The 21,169-nt window shown below is 32.1% G+C and overlaps 2 protein-coding genes across 2 annotated transcripts; both read right to left on the bottom strand.

The window, feature by feature from the left end:
• Positions 1-1,199: 1,199 nt before the first annotated feature.
• On the bottom strand, positions 1,200-3,398 carry LOC142235953 (uncharacterized). The gene is made up of 3 exons (XM_075307205.1): positions 2,649-3,398; positions 2,256-2,513; positions 1,200-1,994 (listed from the first exon to the last, which is right to left on the bottom strand). The coding sequence occupies exons 1-3, from the start codon at positions 3,396-3,398 to the stop codon at positions 1,200-1,202; spliced, it is 1,803 nt and encodes a 600-aa protein (XP_075163320.1).
• Positions 3,399-3,428: 30 nt separating this feature from the next.
• LOC142235952 (uncharacterized) lies at positions 3,429-18,113 on the bottom strand. Its single transcript, XM_075307204.1, has 7 exons — positions 18,014-18,113; positions 8,988-9,191; positions 8,003-8,036; positions 7,631-7,715; positions 7,103-7,371; positions 6,408-6,507; positions 3,429-6,344 (listed from the first exon to the last, which is right to left on the bottom strand). Exons 1-7 carry the CDS (start codon positions 18,111-18,113, stop codon positions 3,429-3,431), a joined length of 3,708 nt encoding a protein of 1,235 aa, XP_075163319.1.
• Positions 18,114-21,169: the final 3,056 nt, after the last annotated feature.

Genomic DNA, 21,169 nt, shown 5'->3' with positions numbered 1-21,169 from the left:
GCAGTATTACTGTAACAGAATGTCTTATAATTCGTCTGCCAAAAGTTAAATAGAAAACAATGAGATATAAGATATTTACATTGCAAGTACAATATATGGTAATTCATTAAAGAATGAAGTTCGTAAAAAAAAGAATAATTATTTTCTTTTAAATTCATAATTCAATAATTGAAAGGAAAAAAAACAGTTGTTGTATAAGTTTTAAGTAGAAAAAATGCCATACAAAATTATTCCAAACATGGTATTTTGTGCTGTGGGAAGGCCGGCTCGTACATATATACCGTCAAGAACGACTCGTGAATAAATATCAACTCCCAGTACAATATCAACGGTAGAAGATTTATAGAATCGTTTGTCCGCTAAAACGAAATTTTGGAAGTAAGATTTGACTGTCTCAGGTAGGGATGTTTTTGGAGTTATAGTGGTGATTCTATTGTTGACTTTCAATGTGGCTTCGATTTTATGATTTTGATCAACACAAGACCACATTGTTACAGGACAAATAATCTCTCCATCGAGTTCCAGGGTCATCAGATTCAATTTATCAACAAACTTTTTCGAAATCCAGCTCATTCGAGAGCCAGAATCCAATAGACAACGAGCGTAGTGTTGACCATCATCTGCTTGAATTTTTACTAGAGCCGTGGGAAGTAAAGTTGTTGCGTTTTGTTGGAGTATCGATGTAAGAGATGTTGCGGATGATAAAGGTTTGGTTGTCCGAGATTCTTATGGCCTAGTAGTATTATCCGGATTTGTCGTTGGTGGCCGACGGTTGGACGATGGAGGTCGGGAAATTGGACGTTGTTTATGCGTTGAGGAACAAGTAGCCACATTTTCTAATAGACGAGAGTTCATGTGAAGCAAGGAATGGTGTTTCTCTTGGCAATGTATACATCCGAGCCTTGTGAAGCACGATCCTTGAGAATGCGAATGGGCAAGTCAATTAGAACAGTAGCCATACTTCTTTACGGCCTCCCATCTTTCAGATACATTCATGTCTCGGAATCGAAGACAGTTTTTTAAGGAATGTGGTTTTCGGCACACTCTGCACAAATATATGCGACATCGATTTAATTTTCCAGCCGTATTCATATTTCTGTAAAAAAGGGTAATAATTAGAAATGGGAGATAGGAATTTTGAGAAAGGGATTATTAAAGGACAAAAATTTTGGATAGCTGCAAAAAATGGAAAAGGACAATTAGGAGGATTCATCGTACAATACAACTAATTTTGTAATTGGCCTAGTTATAGTGCCTTTCTGGGTGTGTACTTCCGCTACTCGAACTCGATTGTCATTGCCATGATGAACCTTTGTAATGCGACCAAGACGCCAAGAATTCGGGGGTAAGTTTTCTTCTTTAACCACCACCAGCATGTTTTCCCTCAAGTCCTCTTCAGACCTTTTCCATTTATGGCGCTTTTGTAATTCTTTAAGGTATTCATTTTTCCATCGGGAACAGAAAAACTGATGTTGAGCTTTTATGCGTTGCCAGCGATTTTGGATAGAAATAGAGGAATGGACAAGTTCTGGTTCCAGTGGCATAAGTATAGGCGAGCCAATTAAAAAATGTCCCGGTGTCAACGCTGTTAAATCGGTGGGATTCTCGGAAGATGGGGAAATAGGTCGGGAGTTAAGACATGCTTCAATTTTGGATAACAATGTCTGGAATTCTTCGAATGTAAATTTTTGGACACCAACCGTTTTCCTGAAATGCTGTTTAAAGCTTTTGACACCGGCTTCCCATAGTCCACCCATATGAGGTGCTCCTGGTGGTATAAAATGCCATGTCAAATTTTGGTGCAAGTAATTTGAAGTCAGAGTTTCACGAGAAGTTTGGATAAATTCTTTGGATAATGTTTTGGAAGCTCCAACAAATGTAGTTCCATTATCTGAGTGAAGATGCAGAGGGCAGCCGCGTCGGGATACAAATCGGCTGAAGGCTGCTAGGAAAGCGGAGGTAGACAAATCGGTGGTTGCTTCTAAGTGTATTGCCTTAGTGGAAAAACAAACGAATACACAGACATATCCCTTTGTTATACGGCAACATCTTCCAGCATAACTTTTTAAGTCGAAAGGACCCGCAAAGTCTAACCCAGTGTGTGTAAAAGGACGAGATATGGAACATCGCTCTGTAGGTAAAGATGCCATTAGTTGTTGTTGACATTTCCTTTTGTAGAGAATGCATGGTTTACAGCGATGAATCGTGGTTTTTATTAGACTTTGGACTTTTGGAATCCAGTACTGAGTTCTCACCAGTCGCAGCACCAGTTGATTCCCCCCGTGAAGACTGATCTGATGAATAAAATGGACTAAAAGACGAGAGTATTGGCATCCGTATGGAAGGATAATTGGATGTCTTTCGTTGAAAGATAAATCAGATGATGATTCTAGTCGGCCACATATTCGCATTATTCCCTCCTGGTCAATAAATGGATTTAAGGATAAAATTGGACTAGATTTTTTAATAGATTTTTTAGAATTGAGTGTCATATACTCGTCTGGATAAAATGCCTTTTGAGAAACGCAAATAAGTTGTTTTCGAACAAAAATAATTTCGGATGTCGTAATTATTTTGTCGTTCCTTTGAAAACTGGATCGAAATTTTGGATGAGTTCGAAAATAAAACCGATAGATATAGGCACTTACTCTAAGGGCTCTGGAAAATGAAGAAAATCGGTCAAGAATGTCCTCAAAGTTTTGGAAATAAGTAAAAAGAACTTTGACGGGCTTTTTTTCGAGCTCAGTTTCGAAATTCTTTTTCTCAATGGTTCTTGGCCAATTCTTTGATGGTTCTGATAGCCAATCTGGTCCATTCCACCACAAGCGGTTGTTTTGTAGGTCCTGAGCTTGAACTCCTCGACTGGCTAAGTCTGCAGGATTGAATTCCGAATCCACGTGAAACCATTTGGATATGTCCACCACTTGTATAATTTTTGAGACTCTATTGGCTACAAATGTATTCCAACAACAAGGTGGTTTCGCTAACCAGGAGAGCACGATAGTTGAGTCAGTCCAGCAAAACAAGGAATAGTTTTCAATTTCAAATTGTGGGAGCAAATTGTCGATCATTTCAGCTAATAACGTGGACCCACAAAGCTCTAATCGTGGAATGGATAATGTTTTCAGTGGGGCTACTTTTGTTTTAGCACTAATTAAGTTAGTGGATATACCACTTGGACAAATAACACGAATGTATATGACTGCAGAATATGCTTTTTCCGATGCATCTGAAAAACAGTGAAACTCGATTTTACAATCAGGGGAATATGCGATCCATCTTGGAATTCTGATGTCATCTATTGCGTTATAATTAGCTTGAAAAGCTTTCCATAGTCGAAGTGATTCTGGAGAAATTATTGCATCCCATTCCGTTCGGTCCAACCAAATTCTCTGCATGATAATCTTAGCAATTATGATAATGGGTGACTACCATCCTGCTGGATCAAACAATTTTGATATTTGCGACAAAACTTCGCGCTTAGTGTATGAACAAGTATCTGGAAATTTGATGGTGGAAAAATAAAACTGGTCTGAAAGGGCATTCCAACGAACTCCTAGGGTTTTTGCTGAACTACGATCTTCGAATTCCAAAAAATCAGCACACAAAAGATGTTCAGTTGGAAGTCCTTTAAGAATTTTCTTTGAATTAGAAATCCAGTTTCTCATGTGAAACCCGGCGGAATTCAGAGCTTGAATTAATTCATCCCTCGACTTTATCGCCATCTCAATAGAGTGAGCCCCTAGTAAAGCGTCATCAACATAAATTGAATTCCTTAATATCTTACTAGCCAAAGGATATTTTTCCTGTACGTCATTTGCCAATTGGATAATTGTACGTATGGCCAAATATGGCGCACAATTTAATCCAAACGTTACAGTTTTCAATTCAAATTCTTGGACAGGATTATTCGGATTTTCACGAAATAAAATACGTTGAAATGGTGTATGGCTGGCATTGACAAGAATTTGTCTATACATTTTTTGGATATCACCATTCAGGACAAATTTGTAAAATTGCCATTTCAATATTAGTACAGTCAAATCATTCTGTAATACAGGTCCCGTATAAAGGACATCATTCAAACTAATACCATTGGAAGAGGGAGCGGATGCATTAAAAACTACTCTAACCTTAGTAGTAGTTCTTTCCGGCTTTATTACCGCGTGATGTGGTAAGTAGTAGCACATTTGGATTGGGCTAGGAGAATCTATCAATGACATATGATTGAGGGTGACATATTCAATAAGTGACTTATCATATTCCTGCTTCAAATCTGGATTCCGAATCAACCTCGATTCATTTCGCAGAAATTGTGCCATTGCACCCAAGCGGGATGATCCAAGACACAATTTTTCAGGAAAAGATTCTTTAAATGGCAAAGAAACCACATACCGACCCTCCTCATTTCTTCTGGTGGTCTTTCGATATAGATCTTCACAAATTTTGTCCTCATGGGAGAGAAAACGTTTCTTTGGAATATTCTCCACCTCCCAGAAACGTGAAATCTGCTTATCTAAGGAGATTTCACAGAAGAAGGAGACACGAGCAGAACATGAAGAATTGTTCCTAGTAAAAATAGGACCTGTAAGAATCCACCCGAAGACGGTCTCCTGAGCCATTAAAGAACCACAGATACCCAGTTCATTCTTTGACAACATAATCGATGGGAAAACATCTGCCCCTAAAAGAATGTCAATTTTTGAACTTTCATAGAACTTCGGGTCGGCTAATTGAAGAGGGGGTAAATCCGATAATCGTTGGATATCTATTGTTCTTGAAGGTAAATTATTTGATAAATGTGGGACGACTAAGGCCGACACAAATAATTCAAAGTTCAAATCGGACTCCGAACCCAACACAAAACAACATTCTTTTTGAACAGCGGCAGATATCGAATTATTTAGTCCCGAAATCGTGGCAGAGGTATGTCTGGACGGAAGTCGTAACATATTAGAAAGTCTTTCAGAAATAAGTGTTCCTTCAGATCCAGAATCCAATAAAGCCCTAGCCCGATACACCACCCCAGAATGGAGAATTCGTACCATAGCTGTACCCAGTAATACCCCGTTCGAATTGGAGGCAAAACATGTTTGTATTACTCCATTTGAAGAATCAGTGGACTGTATATTAGAAGGGGACGATGGTGGTATTAAAGGATTTGAAATGGGATCATTTCTCGGCCGTTGAGAATTATTGGAATAAGATGTGCTTTGAGAGTGATTATTCGAGTCAATATGTAGTAGTGAGTTGTGACGTTTACCACATTTAAAGCAAGAATATTTACTTTTACATCTCTGCGCTGTATGCGAACTAGCAAAGCAATTTGCACATAAACCTTTACTTTTAATTTCGGTCCATCTCTGTTGGTAATTCATTTTGAGAAATTGCGGACATTTCCGTATTACATGGACTTCATTTGAACAAAGTTTGCAGGTGTGTTGGCTGATATTAGCCTGAAATGTGCTAATTTTCCCAGAGATTTGTTTGGAATTATTATTCCCTTTCGTTCGGGAATTAGAAGGCTTTTGCTCCTTAGAACCTCTGATTTCGGAGACGGACTCCAGGGTACGGTACCTGTTCGTTAAAAATTCGTCTAATTCCGACCATTTAGGAATGCAAGTTTTATCATTCAACGTCTGTTCCCATAAGGTCAAGGTAGAATCTGGAAGACAGTTGGAGCAAAGGAAGACAAAAATTGGATTCCAACTCTCGATATCGATTTTGTGGACCCTTAAGGTCGAAATACAGGCATTAATGTCGCGTTGAAGCCCTTTTATAGAACTGGCCGATTCAGAGCAAATTGCCGAAAGATTGAATAAGGTCTTCAATTGTTCGTTTACAAGAACCCGTTTATTCTCATAACGGGCACATAAGTTGGACCAAGCTGTTCCGAAACCATCGTCAGTGAGCGGACTTTTCGACACGATTTCATGAGCCTCACCCTTGGTCTTTTGGGTCAGGTGGAACAATTTCTCTACGGGACTCAACTTAGAATTCTTTATACAGACCGCGGTGAACATGTCCCGGAAAGTTGGCCAAGATTTAAAGTCACCATGAAAAACATTTATTTCGATTGGAGGCAAATTGAAACTGGAGTTAGAATTAGGACTTGAAGCAGAATAAGATGAGCCAAGATTTGCCATTAATTCACTTATCTTAGACACACATCGACAATAAGTAGAATAGGAACTCTTATATTTCTCCTTAACCGATTCTGTCTCCCTTTTTCGAGTTGCCTCGGTCTCTTTGCCATCGTCTTCTCCGTTGGCTAGTTCCACGAGACATTTCTCATAAATCTGCTTTAACCTATTCCAGATACCCTTAATTTCATCGCGATGGGTCTCGAGGAGACAAAGAGATGTGGTAGGCAATTTATTTTCATTTAAAGAAGCTTAAAATTCGACCAAATGATCGGCAGCCCTAATAAATTTGTCCAATGTCATGATGGTAGAATTCACGAAAAATACCCAATAGAAATTTCCAATATAGACGAAAAATTCCTTTCTTGAAAATTAAGACGAAAGGTTGGGAAAATGAAGAAATACCTTGCTATAGATGGAGAGTGGTGGGAGTTCTATTTATTTATTTTTCCAAAAAAAATTATTTTTTCTCTCAAAAAAAAAAAGAGAGATTAGTGATTACAAGCAGGGTTGAAAAATGTGCAAAGAGATTTTGGGTTGAACGAATCACTTTTCAATCCTTAAATTTTGGGTATCAATTCGTCAATTCCATGACCAAATTGACGTTGTAAATGTCCTATATAGGAAAATGGAAAATATATAAATATTAATCAAATCACGTCTGTTTGCAAATTTTGAATGAAGCGGCAACTCTACTTAAATAAGTATCTCGTTCCAACAAAGATATCTCTGGATACGCGTTCTATGCAAAACAGACCCGAATGATATATTCATACATATATATCACAAATGTAAACAATCGCCTGGAATGACAAAGTAATGGGTTCAATGAACTCTGTCGATATGGAAGAATTTGGAAAGTATGGAATATTTGTTTACATTCTTCTTCTTCCTCCTCCAGAAAAAAAATCAACAACACCTCAATAATAGACAGAGAGCGTGAAATGTGGAATACTTACGCCCAAGTAGCAAAGTGATGATGAGCGGGGAGTTGAGACAACGTAAGCGGGGCTTGCAACAAAGAGAAATGTGGAGTATATACACCCACGTAGGCAAGTGATGGTGAGCGGGGAGTTGAGACAACGTAAGCGGGGCTTACAACAAAGAGAAATGTGGATCTCAGAGATGGAGGAGAGCAGACATGCGCACTAGGCAGTTGAGAGAATGAGTGTACAGTGATATTTCGTAAGCATACACAGTGAGCCAAGAGAACATTTAATGGTTGAAACTGGGAATAGATAACACATGTGTACGTACATAAATATAACCCGTACGTATGTAGGAGACACCAAACGCGGATAAATCTCAAACACGTTTCTTTTGATCAAATACACCCGAAAAAAAACGTTCGAAAAATATTTGTTCTTTTGTTTGGAAACGAAGTGCAATGAACAATGTAATTGAAAATATTAATCCGATATATCATACAAAGTACATGAATTTCAAGTAAATTCGTTTCTTTTCGTTTCTTTTTGTTTTTAACTTACGGTTTCCTTCGGTGAACAAGTCCGACGTTGTTTTTGGCCACAAGCTACTCTACCACAGTTGTTTGCGATGAATTGCAACTTTTTTCTTGATGTAAAAAATTTGCACAACGTGGGGTTTATGTACACCTTAGCAATCTTTTCAAATAGTATTTCCGTAGACTGGATTTTCCCCTGTTTAAATTGGTATAGTTTTCTGTTGCTCTGTTTCAATATAAATCTTTTTTGGAAATTTTACAAATTTCTTTATATTTTTACACTATTTTATATTAAATAAAATTGTAGAATTTCTTTTGCCTATTCCGCTATTACACAATCCACTCTTTGGCAAAGCACATACTAAATGTGATTTATGCCAATGAGTTAGAGACGTACCTGGTAAGGAAGATCAATGCGCTGGAGTTGAAATCTTTAGAGAGACAGTGACAGGTGTATATCCGGCTCGAAGGACCAAATGTTTAGGGCAAACAGCTGAATAGCCGATTGACTTGGGAGCGAGACGGAGTAGTAAATACCTGGATGATAAAAATCTCTCTGAAGCCGAAACAAACCAAAGAAAGCTTTCTTTGTTTGGTTTGTAACTCTCGTCGCAAAGAAAATGTGAACAAAAAGAAATAAAACCACAACGAGTTAGGGATTAAAATTCAATTTGGACATTAATTTTTATTTTTTATTTTTGGACGAAATCTTACCAAATAGAATGTGGACTGGTTGACGACCAATTTGGAATAGAAAGATTTTAAGCAAATGGCTTCCGCAATATGGCTGATTGTCAAAAATTTGTATATGATATCGAGCGAAATGCAATAAGTAATCAGATACTTGTTGCATTTCGCCGACAATTCTATTCAAACACAATGGAAAAATATTGGGGTATTTCTGTATCTCAATTCGGGAGTACATTTCATAGAACGTTAGGGATTTACATTTGGACGTAAACAGCGGACGACCAACACAATTCAAGTAATTATTTTTCTTTTTAATTTGGATAGTTGGGTGTGCTCTACCCCTGCTTCGGGTTTTTCGCTAGAAATAAATTTAGTGATTTGAAAAAAAAAAACCCTGGTGTAGTTCTCCCCATGCTCTCTGCAAATATTAGACTGCAATAGGCCAGTGACAAAAACTACAACAACAATAACCAAAACTATAATAACAGCAACAACAACATCAGTAATAAAAATGTGTAGAAAATGGCCAACAACATTTGATTTCTTATATACTCAAATATCTCGTCAAAAACTTCGTGTGATACTCTTAACAAAATTCCGTTAAAAATTCTTGTTTTTTTTTCTCATTGGACTTGCGAGCATTTCTGCCAATGGTCTACGACTTTGCTATGCGAGAGTAAGAATATACAAACATGTATGCAAGCCTTTGCAAACACTCATAGATGATATAAGCCGGTGTGTGCGAGTGTGTGTGAGGGCATCTATGATGAAGAGAAATGGTCGTATACGTAGAATATTTAAAAGAAATGCACAATCTCTCACACATGAATGGGGTGGGTAACTCACACTCATGCATTTGCAGTGAAACCTCACCTGGTTGCCTAAATTTTGTTCACCTTTGGGAGGTGTACAGTTATGAGATGTTAATTTTAATGTTTGAATATAGCAAATGTCTCACGATAATTGCCCACCTTTGAGAGGTACTCCCACCTCTCAGAGTGTTCAAGTTTGAGAGGTTTTACTGTATATACCTTCAAAATGTCCAAAAGATCAAACTAACGCATATTATATAAGCACACATATATTGAGGCATTCACGTACATACACCAAACGATAGTATCAAGTCATCATAGTAAGCTAATTCGAAATTGAAGATTTTTATTAGTTTGAGTTATTTTGTTTTTTATTCGATCTTTTTTGTTGAAATAATATTCTATATTTTTGCCAAGCTTGAGATCTTTTAATTAGTACTAAAATTTATGTTTTTTATTTATAAACACTATCACTCCGATTTTAGTGATCTTGCATGGATTACTAAATGAGAAATTCTTTAACTTCCCACAAGGAAATATGATTTCTGGCAAAAATGATTATGTTGATTTAGCATATTTTGATTAGCAAATGGTCATATGCATATGTCTCGATACAAAAGGACCCACGGAAAAATAGTTTCGTTGGTAAGTGTATCACACATACTTATTGACGGAGTGTGCGTTCTTCAAGCTTTGGCACTGGCATACGTATCTTCATATACATACATCTAATGACGAGGTAAAAATCACTGTTGCCACTCGTGCAAAAACTAAATTTTACCAAAAATGTACCAAATTGTAAGAAAAATCTAATTTTGAAAAATTTTAAGATTACTATGAAAGATGTGAGTAAAGTAAAAAGTCGGGCGGGGCCGACTATATCATACTCTAAACCCCACGACTATATCATACCCCTAGTGAATTAGTAAAACATTGTTTATGGGGTGTATCAATGGTATATGTTTGGGGAAAACCTCATTTTCATATTGAAGAACATTAAGAGGTACATGGTTATGGGAGTTTTATCACAATCTGAACAGAAATGTCTATAGTTGATTGAAAACCTACAGAGTTAGTATGACTCTCATATTGAGTCCATTATTAAAAAAAGAGGAAATCGCTTAATTAGTGTGGGTAATAAATCCAAATTTCTGAAAATAGGGCAATAGATTTATGTAAGAGCTACATGTAAGACTAAATACGATTGGCTAATACATGTGCATTTGAAATTTGAGCAACATTCGTAACTAAATAAGAGTAACATATTATGGCCAAATTAGGGAAAATCGATGAATGCAAATATATGGGAGCTATATCTTTCTACAGAAAGTTTTTTCGAAAGTTAATTTTTACAGAATTTTTTTTTTTTGAAAACTTTATTTTTAGAAAAAATTTTGTCAAAATTTTTTGATCTATAGAAAAATTTGTCAAAATTTCCATAGAAAATGTTATCAAAATTGTATTTCTATGGAAAAAAACTTTCAAAATTGTGTTTCTATAGATAAGCTTGTTAAAATTTTATTTCTATAGAAATTTTGTCAACATTTTATTTCTACATTTTTATAGAAAATTTTGTCAAAATTTCATTTCTATAGAAAATTTTTTCATAATTTTATTTCCATAGAAAAATTTGTCAAAATTTGTAGATCTATAGAAAATTTTGTCAAAATTTTATTCCTCATAAAATTTTTTGAAAACTTTATTTCTACAGAAAAAATTTTCAAAATTGTATTTCTGTAGAAAATTTTGTCAAAATTTTATTTCTATAGAAAAAATTTTCAAAATTGTATTTCTATAGAACATTTTGTCAACATTTTATTTCTATAGATAATTTTGTCAAAATTTTATTTCTATGGAAAATGTTATCAAAATTTTATTTCTATAGAAAATTTTTTCAAAATTTTATTTCTTTAGAAAAAATTTTTCAAAAGTGTATTTCTATAGAAAATTTTGTCAAAATTTTATTTCAATAGAAAGTTTAAGTACCTCTTTGTTGGAGAGCTATATTTATCTAACAAAACATCCAGAATTTCACCAATATATCAAACATTAAAAATATCTGCCATTTATTTCTATAGAAAAAAAATTCAAAATTGTATTTCTATAGATAATTTTGTTAAAGTTTTATTTCTATAGAAAATTTTGTCAAAATTTTATTTTTATAGAAAATTTTGTCCAAATTTTATTTCTATAGAAAATGTTGTCATAATTTTATTTCTATAGACAAATTTTTCAAAATTTTTTAGTTCTATAGAAAATTTTGTCAAAATTTTATTACTACATAAAATTTTTTTTAAACTTTATTTCTATAAAATTTTCAAAATTGTGTTTCTATAGATAATTTTGTTAAAATTTTATTTCTATAGAAAATTTTGTCAAAATTTTATTTTTATAGAAAAAATTTTTGAAATTTGTAGTTCTATAGAAAATTTTGTCCAAATTTTATTTCTATAGAAAAATTTGTCATAATTTTATTTCTATAGAAAAAGGTTTCACAATATTGTAGTTCTATAGAAAATTAGGTCAAAATTTTATTTCTACATAAAATTTTTTGAAAACTTTATTCCTATAGAAAAAATTTTCAAAACTTTATTTCTATAGAAAAAATTTTCAAAATTGTATTTCTATAGATAATTTTGTTAAAATTTTATTTCTATAGAAAATTTTGTCAAAATTTTATTTTTATAGAAAATTTTGTCAAAATTTTATTTCTATAGAAAATGTTGTCATAATTTTATTTCTATAGAAAAATTTGTCAAAATTTTTTTAGTTCTATAGAAAATTTTGTCAAAATTTTATTACTACATACATTTTTTTATACCCTCCACCATAGGATGGGGGTATATTAACTTTGTCATTCCGTTTGTAACACATCGAAATATTGCTCTAAGACCCCATAAAGTATATATATTCTGGGTCGTGGTGAAATTCTGAGTCGATCTAAGCATGTCCGTCTGTCCGTCCGTCCGTCTGTCCGTCTGTCCGTCTGTCCGGCTGTCCGTCCGTCTGTGGAAATCACGCTAACTTCCGAACGAAACAAGCTATCGACTTGAAACTTGGCACAAGTAGTTGTTATTGATGTAGGTCGGATGGTATTGAAAATGGGCCATATCGGACCACGTTTACGTATAGCCCCCATATAAACCGATCCCCAAATTTGGCTTGGGGAGCCTCCCGGAGCAGCAAAATTTATCCGATCCGGTTGAAATTTGGTACGTGGTCTTAGTATACGGTCTCTAACAACCATGCAAAAATTGGTCCATATCGGTCCATAATTATATATAGCCCCCATATAAACCGATCCCCAGATTTGACCTCCGGACCCTCTTGGAGGGGCAAAATTCATCCGATCCGATTGAAATTTGGTACCTGTTGTTAGTATATGGTCTCTAACAACCATGCAAAAATTGGTCCATATCGGTCCATAATTATATATAGCCCCCATATAAACCGATCCCCAGATTTGACCTCCGGAGACTTTTGGATGGGCAAAATTCATCCGATCCGGTTGAAATTTTGCACCTGATGTTAGTATACGGCCTCTAACAACCATGCAAAAATTGGTCCATATCGGTCCATAATTATATATAGCTCCCATATAAACCGATCCCCAGATTTGACCTCCGGAGCACCTTGGAAGAACAAAATTCTTCACATTCGGTTGAAATTTGGTACGTGATGTTAGTATATGGTATCCAACAACCATGCAGGAATTGGTTCCTATCAGTCCATAATTATATATAGCTCCCATATAAACCGATCGCCAGATTTGACCTCCGGTGCCTTTTGGAGAAGCAAAATTCATCCGATCTGGTTGAAATTTGGTACGTGGTGGTAGTATATGGTCTCTAATGACCATGCAAAAATTGGTCCATATCGGTCCATAATTATATATAGCCCCCATATAAACCGATCCCCAGATTTGACCTCCGGAGCCTCTTGGAAAAGCAAAATTCATCCGATCCAGTTTAAATTTGGTACATGGTGTTAGTATATGGTCTCTAACAACCATGCAAAAATTGGTCCATATCGGTCCATAATTATATATAGTTCCCATATAAACCGTCCCCAGATTTGACGTCCGGAACCTCTTGGAGGAGCAAAAGTCATCCGATACGGTTGAAATTTGGTACATTTTGTCAATATATGGCCTCTAACAGCCATGTAAAAATTGGTCCATATCGGTCTTTAGGTACACAGTCTTACACAAGTTTACATACGGTTTAAGAAATTGTATTTTCTTTAATTATTAAAATATAATAAAATATGCATATATATGCTTTAGATTTTGTAAATTAATTTGAAAAACAAAGTATTTGTCCATTTTCAAGAAGATGTTTTTAGTCTGGATTATAAACAACAGCAAGAAACATGTTTAGTTATAAGGTAAAAACCTCAAGGGTATGTAAACTTATGTGAGACTGTGTATATATAGCCGATGACTTATTACACAAAAATTGGTCCATATCGCCAAAAATAATCTACCAAAACTTTATTTCCATAGAAAGTTTTGTCAAAAGTTTATTTCTATACAAATGTTTGTCAAAATTTTATTTCCATAGAAAATTTTGTCAAAATTTTATTTCTATAGAAAATTTTGTAATCTACCAAAACTTTATTTCCATAGAAAATTTTGTCAAATTTTATTACTATAGAAAGTTTTGTTAAAATTTCATTTCTATAGAAAGTTTTGTCAAAAGTTTATTTCTATAGAAATGTTTGTCAAAATTTTATTTCTATAGAAAATTTTGTAAAAAATTTATTTCTATAGAAAATTTTGTCAACATTTTATTTCTATACAAAATTTTGTCAAAATTTTATTTCTATACAAAATTTTGTCAACATTTTATTTCTATAGAAATTTTTGTCAAAATTGTATTGCTATAGAAAATTTTGTCAACATTTTACTTCCATAGAAAATTTTGTCAACATTTTATTTCTATAGAAAATTGTGTCAAGTTTTTATTTCTATAGAAAATTTTGTCAAATTTTTATTTCTATAGAAAATTTTGTCAAAATTTTATTTCTATAGAAAATTTTGTCCAACTAGATTATATACGTATTTAATCGGCCTTTTTTTGTTTAATATATACCCCGTATGGGCTAACTTACAATTTAGAAGACAGTGTTAAAAAGTTTTACGATACCTTGCCATCGGCAAGTGTTATCGCAACCCAAGTAATTCAATTGTGGATGACAGCCTTTAGTAGAAGTTCCTACGCAATCCATGGTGGAGGGTACATAAGATTCGGCCTGGCCGAACTTACGGCCGTATATACTTGTTTTAAACTTTATTTCTATAAAATTTTCAAAATTGTGTTTCTATAGATAATTTTGTTAAATATTTTATTTCTATAGAAAATTTTGTTAAAATTTTGTTTCTATAGAAAATTTTGTCAAAATTTTATTTTTATAGAAAATTTTGTCCAAATTTTATTTCTATAGAAAATTTTGTCCAAATTTTATTTCTATAGAAAATTTTGTCATAATTTTATTTCTATAGAAAAATTTGTCAAAATTTTTTAGTTCTATAGAAAATTTTGTCAAAATTTTATTACTATATAAATTTTTTTTTAAACTTTATTTCTACAAAATTTTCAAAATTGTGTTTCTATAGATAATTTTGTTAAAATCTTATTTCTATAGAAATTTTGTGAAAAATTTATTTTTATAGAAAATTTTTTCAAAATTTTATTTTTATAGAAAATTTTGTCAAAATTTTATTTCTATAGAAAATTTTGTCATAATTTTATTTCTATAGAAAAATGTTGACAATTTTTTCTATAGAAATAAAATTTTGATAAAATTTTTATAGAAATAAAATTTTAACAAAATTATAGAGAGAAATAAAATCTTGACAAAATTTTCTATAGAAATAAAATTTCCTATAAAAATTAAATTTTTACAAAATTTTCTATAGAAATAAAATTTTGAAAAAAATCTCTATACAAATAAAATTTGAACAAAATTTTCTATAGAAATAAAATTTTCATAAAAATTTCTATAAGGCTACAATTTTGACCAAATTTTCTATAGAAAAAAAATGTTGACAAAATTTTCTATAGAAATAAAATGTTGACAAAATATTCTATAGAAATAAAAAAAAATCTATAAAAATAAAATTTTAACAAAATTTTCTATAGACCTTAAAATTTGATAAAATTTTCTATAGAAATAAAATTTTGACAAAATTTTCTATAGAAATAAAATTTTGACAAAATAGTCTATAGAAATAAAATTTTGACAAAATTTTCTATTGAAATAAAATTTTGACAAAATAGTCTATAGAAATAAAAACAAAATTCTATAAAAATAAAATTTTAACAAAATTTTCTATAGACCTTAAAATTTGATAAAATTTTCTATAGAAATAAAATTTTGACAAAATTTTCTATAGAAATAAAACTTGTACAAAATTTTCTATAGAAATACAATTTTGACAAAATTTTCTATAGAAATAAAATTTTGACAAAACATTCTATAAAAATAAAATTTTGACACAATAATCTACAAAAATAAAAAAAAATCTATAGAAATAAAATTTTAACAAAATTATAGAGAAAAATAAAATCTTGACAACATTTTCTATAGAAATAAAATTTCCTATAGGCATACAATTTTTACAAAATTTTCTATAGAAATAAAATTTGGAAAAAATTTCTATGGAAATAAAATTGTGACAAAATATTTTATAGAAATAAAAAAAAATTCTATAGACATTAAAATTTTATAAAATTTTCTATAGAAATAAAATCTTGAACAAATTTTCTATAGAAATAAAATGTTGACAAAATTTTCTATAGAAATAAAATTGTGACAAAATTTTCAATAAAAACAAAATTTTATAAAAAAAATTAAACAAAATTTTCTATAGACATTAAAATTTGAAAAAAAAATTCTATAGAAATAAAACTTAGACAACATTTTCTATAGAAATACAATTTTGACAAAATTTTCTATAGAAATAAAATTTTGAAAAAATAGTCTATAGAAATAAAAACAAAATTTTATAAAAAAAAAAATTTAACAAAATTTTCTATAGACATTAAAATTTGAAAAAATTTTCTATAGAAATAAAACTTGGACAACATTTTCTATAGAAATACAATTTTGACAAAATTTTCTATAGAAATAAAATTTTGACAAAACATTCTATAGATATAAAATTTTGACAAATCATTCTATAGAAATAAAAAAAATTCTATAGAAATAAACTTTTAACAAAATTTCAAAACATGAAACATTAACATTTTATAAAATTTTCTATAGAATTAAATTTTGAACATATTTTCTATAGAAATAAAATTTGGACAAAATTTTCTATAGAAATAAAAATTTTGCAAAATTTTCTATAGAAATAAAATTTGGATAAAATTTTCTTTAGAAATAAAAATTTTGCAAAATTTTCTATAGAAATAAAATTTGGAAAAAAATTTCTATAGAAATAAAATTTTGACAAAATATTCTATAGAAATAAAACAAAATCTATAGACATTAAAATTTTATAAAATTTTCGATAGAAATAAAATTTTGACAAAATTTTCTATAAAAATAAAACTTTGATAAAATTTTCTATAGAAATACAATTTTGACAAAATATTCTATAGATATAAAATTTTGACAAAATATTCTATAGCAATAAACAAAATTCTATAGAAATAAAATTTTAACAAAATTTTCTATAGACATTAACATTTTATAAAATTTTCTATAGAAATAAAATTTGGACAAAATTTTCTATGGAAATAACAAAAAATTCTATAGAAATATAATTTAACAAATTTTTCTATAGACATTAAAATTTGATAAAATTTTCTATAAAAATAAAACTTGGACAAAATTTTCTAAAGAAATAAAATTTGGACAACATTTTCTATAGAAATAAAATTTAGAAAAAATGTTGTATAGAAATAAAATTTGGAAAAAAATTTCTATAGAAATAAAACTTGGACAACATTTTCTATAGATTTAAAATTTTGAAAAAAAAATTATAGAAATAAAAGTTTGACCATATTTTCTATAGAAATAAAATTTTGACCAAATTTTCGATAGAACTAAAATGTTGACAAAATTTTTATGGAAATAAAATTTTGACAAAATTTTCTATAGAAATAACATTTTGACAAAATTTTCTAAAGAAACAAAACTTGGAAAGATTTTGACATTAATTTCTATAGAAACAAAGTTTTGTTAAACTTCAAAATATGTGTGAGTTTTTTTTTAATTTGGTAGAGTTTTGGTAAATTTCTTCTCAAATTTTGATAGATTATTTTATAATCGATATGCGATTTTATTATGAAGCTTAAATAGAAGGAAATGCCGTGATATCCGGAATTAGATTGATTCGGGAGGTGATTTTAGAACAATCAAAGTTTAGACAAGATTTATAAAAAGATAAAATTACGTTACGTTAGCTCAAACATTTTAGGTCTTTTCAGTTCCAGACATAGTTTTTTTTTTTCTTTTACTACACGGCAACTCTGTTATGTGTGTGAGTCTTCTAGTTGCCGTGAGATTTCTTCTTATACATGGACTGCATCGGTATCTAAAACGTTAATACATTTGCTCCATGGACACAGAGAGCATACACACACACAGCTATACACTCTGAGACGCATAGACGCACCCCTATGGACAGACTATCAACAAACGCATACATGTCTAAATTTTCGCATTTTTTTCCTTTTTGTGAGTGGTCATTTTTTTTTTTTAGAAAAAGGATTTTCCGTTAGCCCTAACCATGGTATCGTCATTCACATCGTGCTTATGCATAACAGCTTTGAAATGAACCAACAAAAAGTACTTCTTGGATTTAAGGAATATCGTTGGTCACCAGTATCGGTCCTTCATTCGTTCGTTTGTCGTTGCTTTGCAAAATCAAAAGCAAATGCAATCGCACAAGGCACCATTGCTGGGCATCGCATCGTCGTTATCGTAATTCCTAGTCGTCGTGGATAGTTGTTGGTTGTTGTGATTCCTTGTTTGCCTTTTTTCACGACTAGCCATTGGTGCTTCTCGGCAAAGAATTTTTGTCGATTTCCATTAGACGTTAGACCGTTGTTTTGCCCATTCATTCATCCATCCATGGATTCTTGGCCACCATTAACAGCACCGTTGGACACACTATATCTAAGGACGGGTGTGAGTGTGAATACCACAGAGTCTATATACCGGAAACTATACGAAAATATAGCAAGAGCAGCTTCATAGATGTAGAGACAGACATGTACTATAGACCCCTTCCTGTGGAGCATATGTATGATTCTAACCAGGAACTTGGTCTAAATCTCAGGCTACTGTTGGACATTCCAAAAGTAAGAAAAGATGAAAAAGAAATTCCTCTCTGGGTTTTTGCCTTTTTTTGTATTGGCTGTTGCCTTAGTCACGCATTTTTGAGTTGGGTGAATCGCGGAGAGGGCTGCAGTTACCACACCCATCTAGTACACCTGAATGATGGCGTTTCAAATGAATAATGTCTTTGACAGTTTTAGTGTTGTGCGTACCAAAAGGAATTAATTAATTATTGGATATATCTGATGGACACCTCCAAGATAAAGCACTCTGCTGAATTTATTGAAGAGTGTGTGTGAGAAAGAGGGAGAGACAGAATGAGTCAGAGAGTTTTAAAATGAGATTTATGCTTTTAGGATCAGTGGTTTTCCCTTTAGAGTTTCGAATGTTTTGGATATACATTTGGATATGGTAGCTGACACGAAGTATTACAAAATACACATTCTCCAATTGTAACATACGTTTTACTGTTGCCTACTAAAGAAATTAATTAATTATGGGACATATGTGATGGACACCTCTTCGATAAAGCTCTCTGGTGAATTTATGGAAGAGTTTTTGAGAGAGAGAGAGAGAGAGAGAGAGAGAGTGAGGTAGAGGGTGTTAAAATGAGATATATGATTTTAGGATCAGTGGTTTTCCCTTAAGGGTTTTTAATGGATATTAGGATATTCCTTTTTGACATGGTAGCTGACACAATGTACTACAAAAATCACATTCGCCACCTATAACATAAGTTTTAATGTTGCATATTCAATAAGTTAATTAATTATGTGAAATATCTGATCGACACTTCTTCGATAAAGCATACTGGTGAATTTATTGAAGAGTGTGTGAGAGAGAGTAACAGAGAAAGAGATATAGAGAGTTTTAGAATGAAATTTAAGATTTTAAATTCAGAGGCAGGGCTGCCAATTTTACCGATTTATCGGCATTTTGACGATTTTTTATTAAAAAACAAGTACGAAAAGTCGGGCGGGACCGGGCGGGGCCGACTATATTATACCATGCACCACTTTGTAGATCTAAATTTTTGATACCATATCACATCCGTCAAATGGGTTGGGTGCTATATATAAAGGTTTGTCCCAAATACATACATTTAAATATCACTCGATTTGGACAGAATTTGATAGACTTTGACAAAATCTGTAGACTCAAAATTTAAGTTGGGTAATGCACTAGGGTGGAACACTATTTTAGTAAAAAGCAATTTTAAGGAAACTTCGCAAAAGTTTATTTATGATTTATCGCTCGATATATATGTATTAGAAGTTTAGGAAAATTAGAGTCATTTTTACAACTTTTCGACTTAGCAGTGGCGATTTTACAAGGAAAATGTTGGTATTTTGACCATTTTTGTCGAAATCAGAAAAACATATATATGGGAGCTATATCTAAATTTGAACCGATTTCAACCAAATTTGGCACGCATAGCTACAATGCTAATTCTACTCCCTGTGCAAAATTTCAACTAAATCGGAGTTAAAAATTGGCCTTTGTGGTCATATGAGTGTAAATCGGGCGAAAGCGATATATGGGAGATATATCTAAATCTAGACCGATTTCAACCAAATTTGCCACGCATAACTGCAATGCTAATTATACTCCCTGTGCAAAATTTCAACTAAATCGGAGCAAAAAATTGGTCATTTGAGTGTAAATCGGGCGAAAGCTATATATGGGAGCTATATCTAAATCTGAACCGATTTCAACCAAATTTGACACGCATAACTACAATGCTAATTATACTCCCTGTGCAAAATTTCAACTAAATCGGAGCAAAAAATTGGTCATTTGAGTGCAAATCGGGCGAAAGCTGTATATGGGAGCTATATCTAAATCTGAACCGATTTCAACCAAATTTGACACGCATAGCTACAACGTCAATTCTACTCCCTGTGCAAAATTTCAACTAAATCGGAGCAAAAAATTGGCCTCTGTGGGCAAATGAGTGTAAATCGGGCGAAAGCTATATATGGGAGCTATATCTAAATCTGAAACGATTTGGCTGATATTTTGCAAGTTTTTCGAGACTCATAAAATATTCGTATGTACGGAATTTGAGGAAGATCGGTTGATATACACGCCAATTATGATCAGATCGGTGAAAAATATATGGCAGCTATATCTAAATCTGAACCGATTTTTTCTAAAATCAATAGGGATCGTCTTTGAGCCGAAACAGGACCCTATACCAAATTTTAGGACAATCGGACTAAAACTGCGAGCTGTACATTGCACACAAAAATACATCAACAGACAGACAGACAGACGGACATCGCTAAACCGACTCAGAATTTAATTCTATGACGATCGGTATACTAAACGATGGGTTTCAGACTTTTCCTTGTTGGCGTTACATACAAATGCACAAACTTATTATACCCTGTACCACAGTAGTGGTGAAGGGTATAAAAAGATGTTGTTTTATTCGAAATAAATATTTTATATTGAATATATAGAAAATTTTGTAAAAATTTTATTTCTATAGAAAAAGTTGTCAAAATTTTATTTCTAAAGGGTGATTTGTTAAGAGCTTGATAACTTTTTTTTTTTAAAAAACGCATAAAATTTGCAAAATCTCATCGGTTCTTTATTTGAAACGTTAGATTGGTCCATGACATTTACTTTTTGAAGATAATTTCATTTAAATGTTGACCGCGGCTGCGTCTTAGGTGGTCCATTCGGAAAGTCCAATTTTGGGCAACTTTTTCGAGCATTTCGGCCGGAATAGCCCGAATTTCTTCGGAAATGTTGTCTTCCAAAGC

This window comes from Haematobia irritans, chromosome 4, assembly GCF_050003625.1.
Source record: "Haematobia irritans isolate KBUSLIRL chromosome 4, ASM5000362v1, whole genome shotgun sequence".
Lineage (NCBI taxonomy): Eukaryota > Metazoa > Arthropoda > Insecta > Diptera > Muscidae > Haematobia > Haematobia irritans.
Note: the sequence above shows the minus strand (reverse complement) of the source record. Positions and strands in the feature narration are given on the sequence as shown.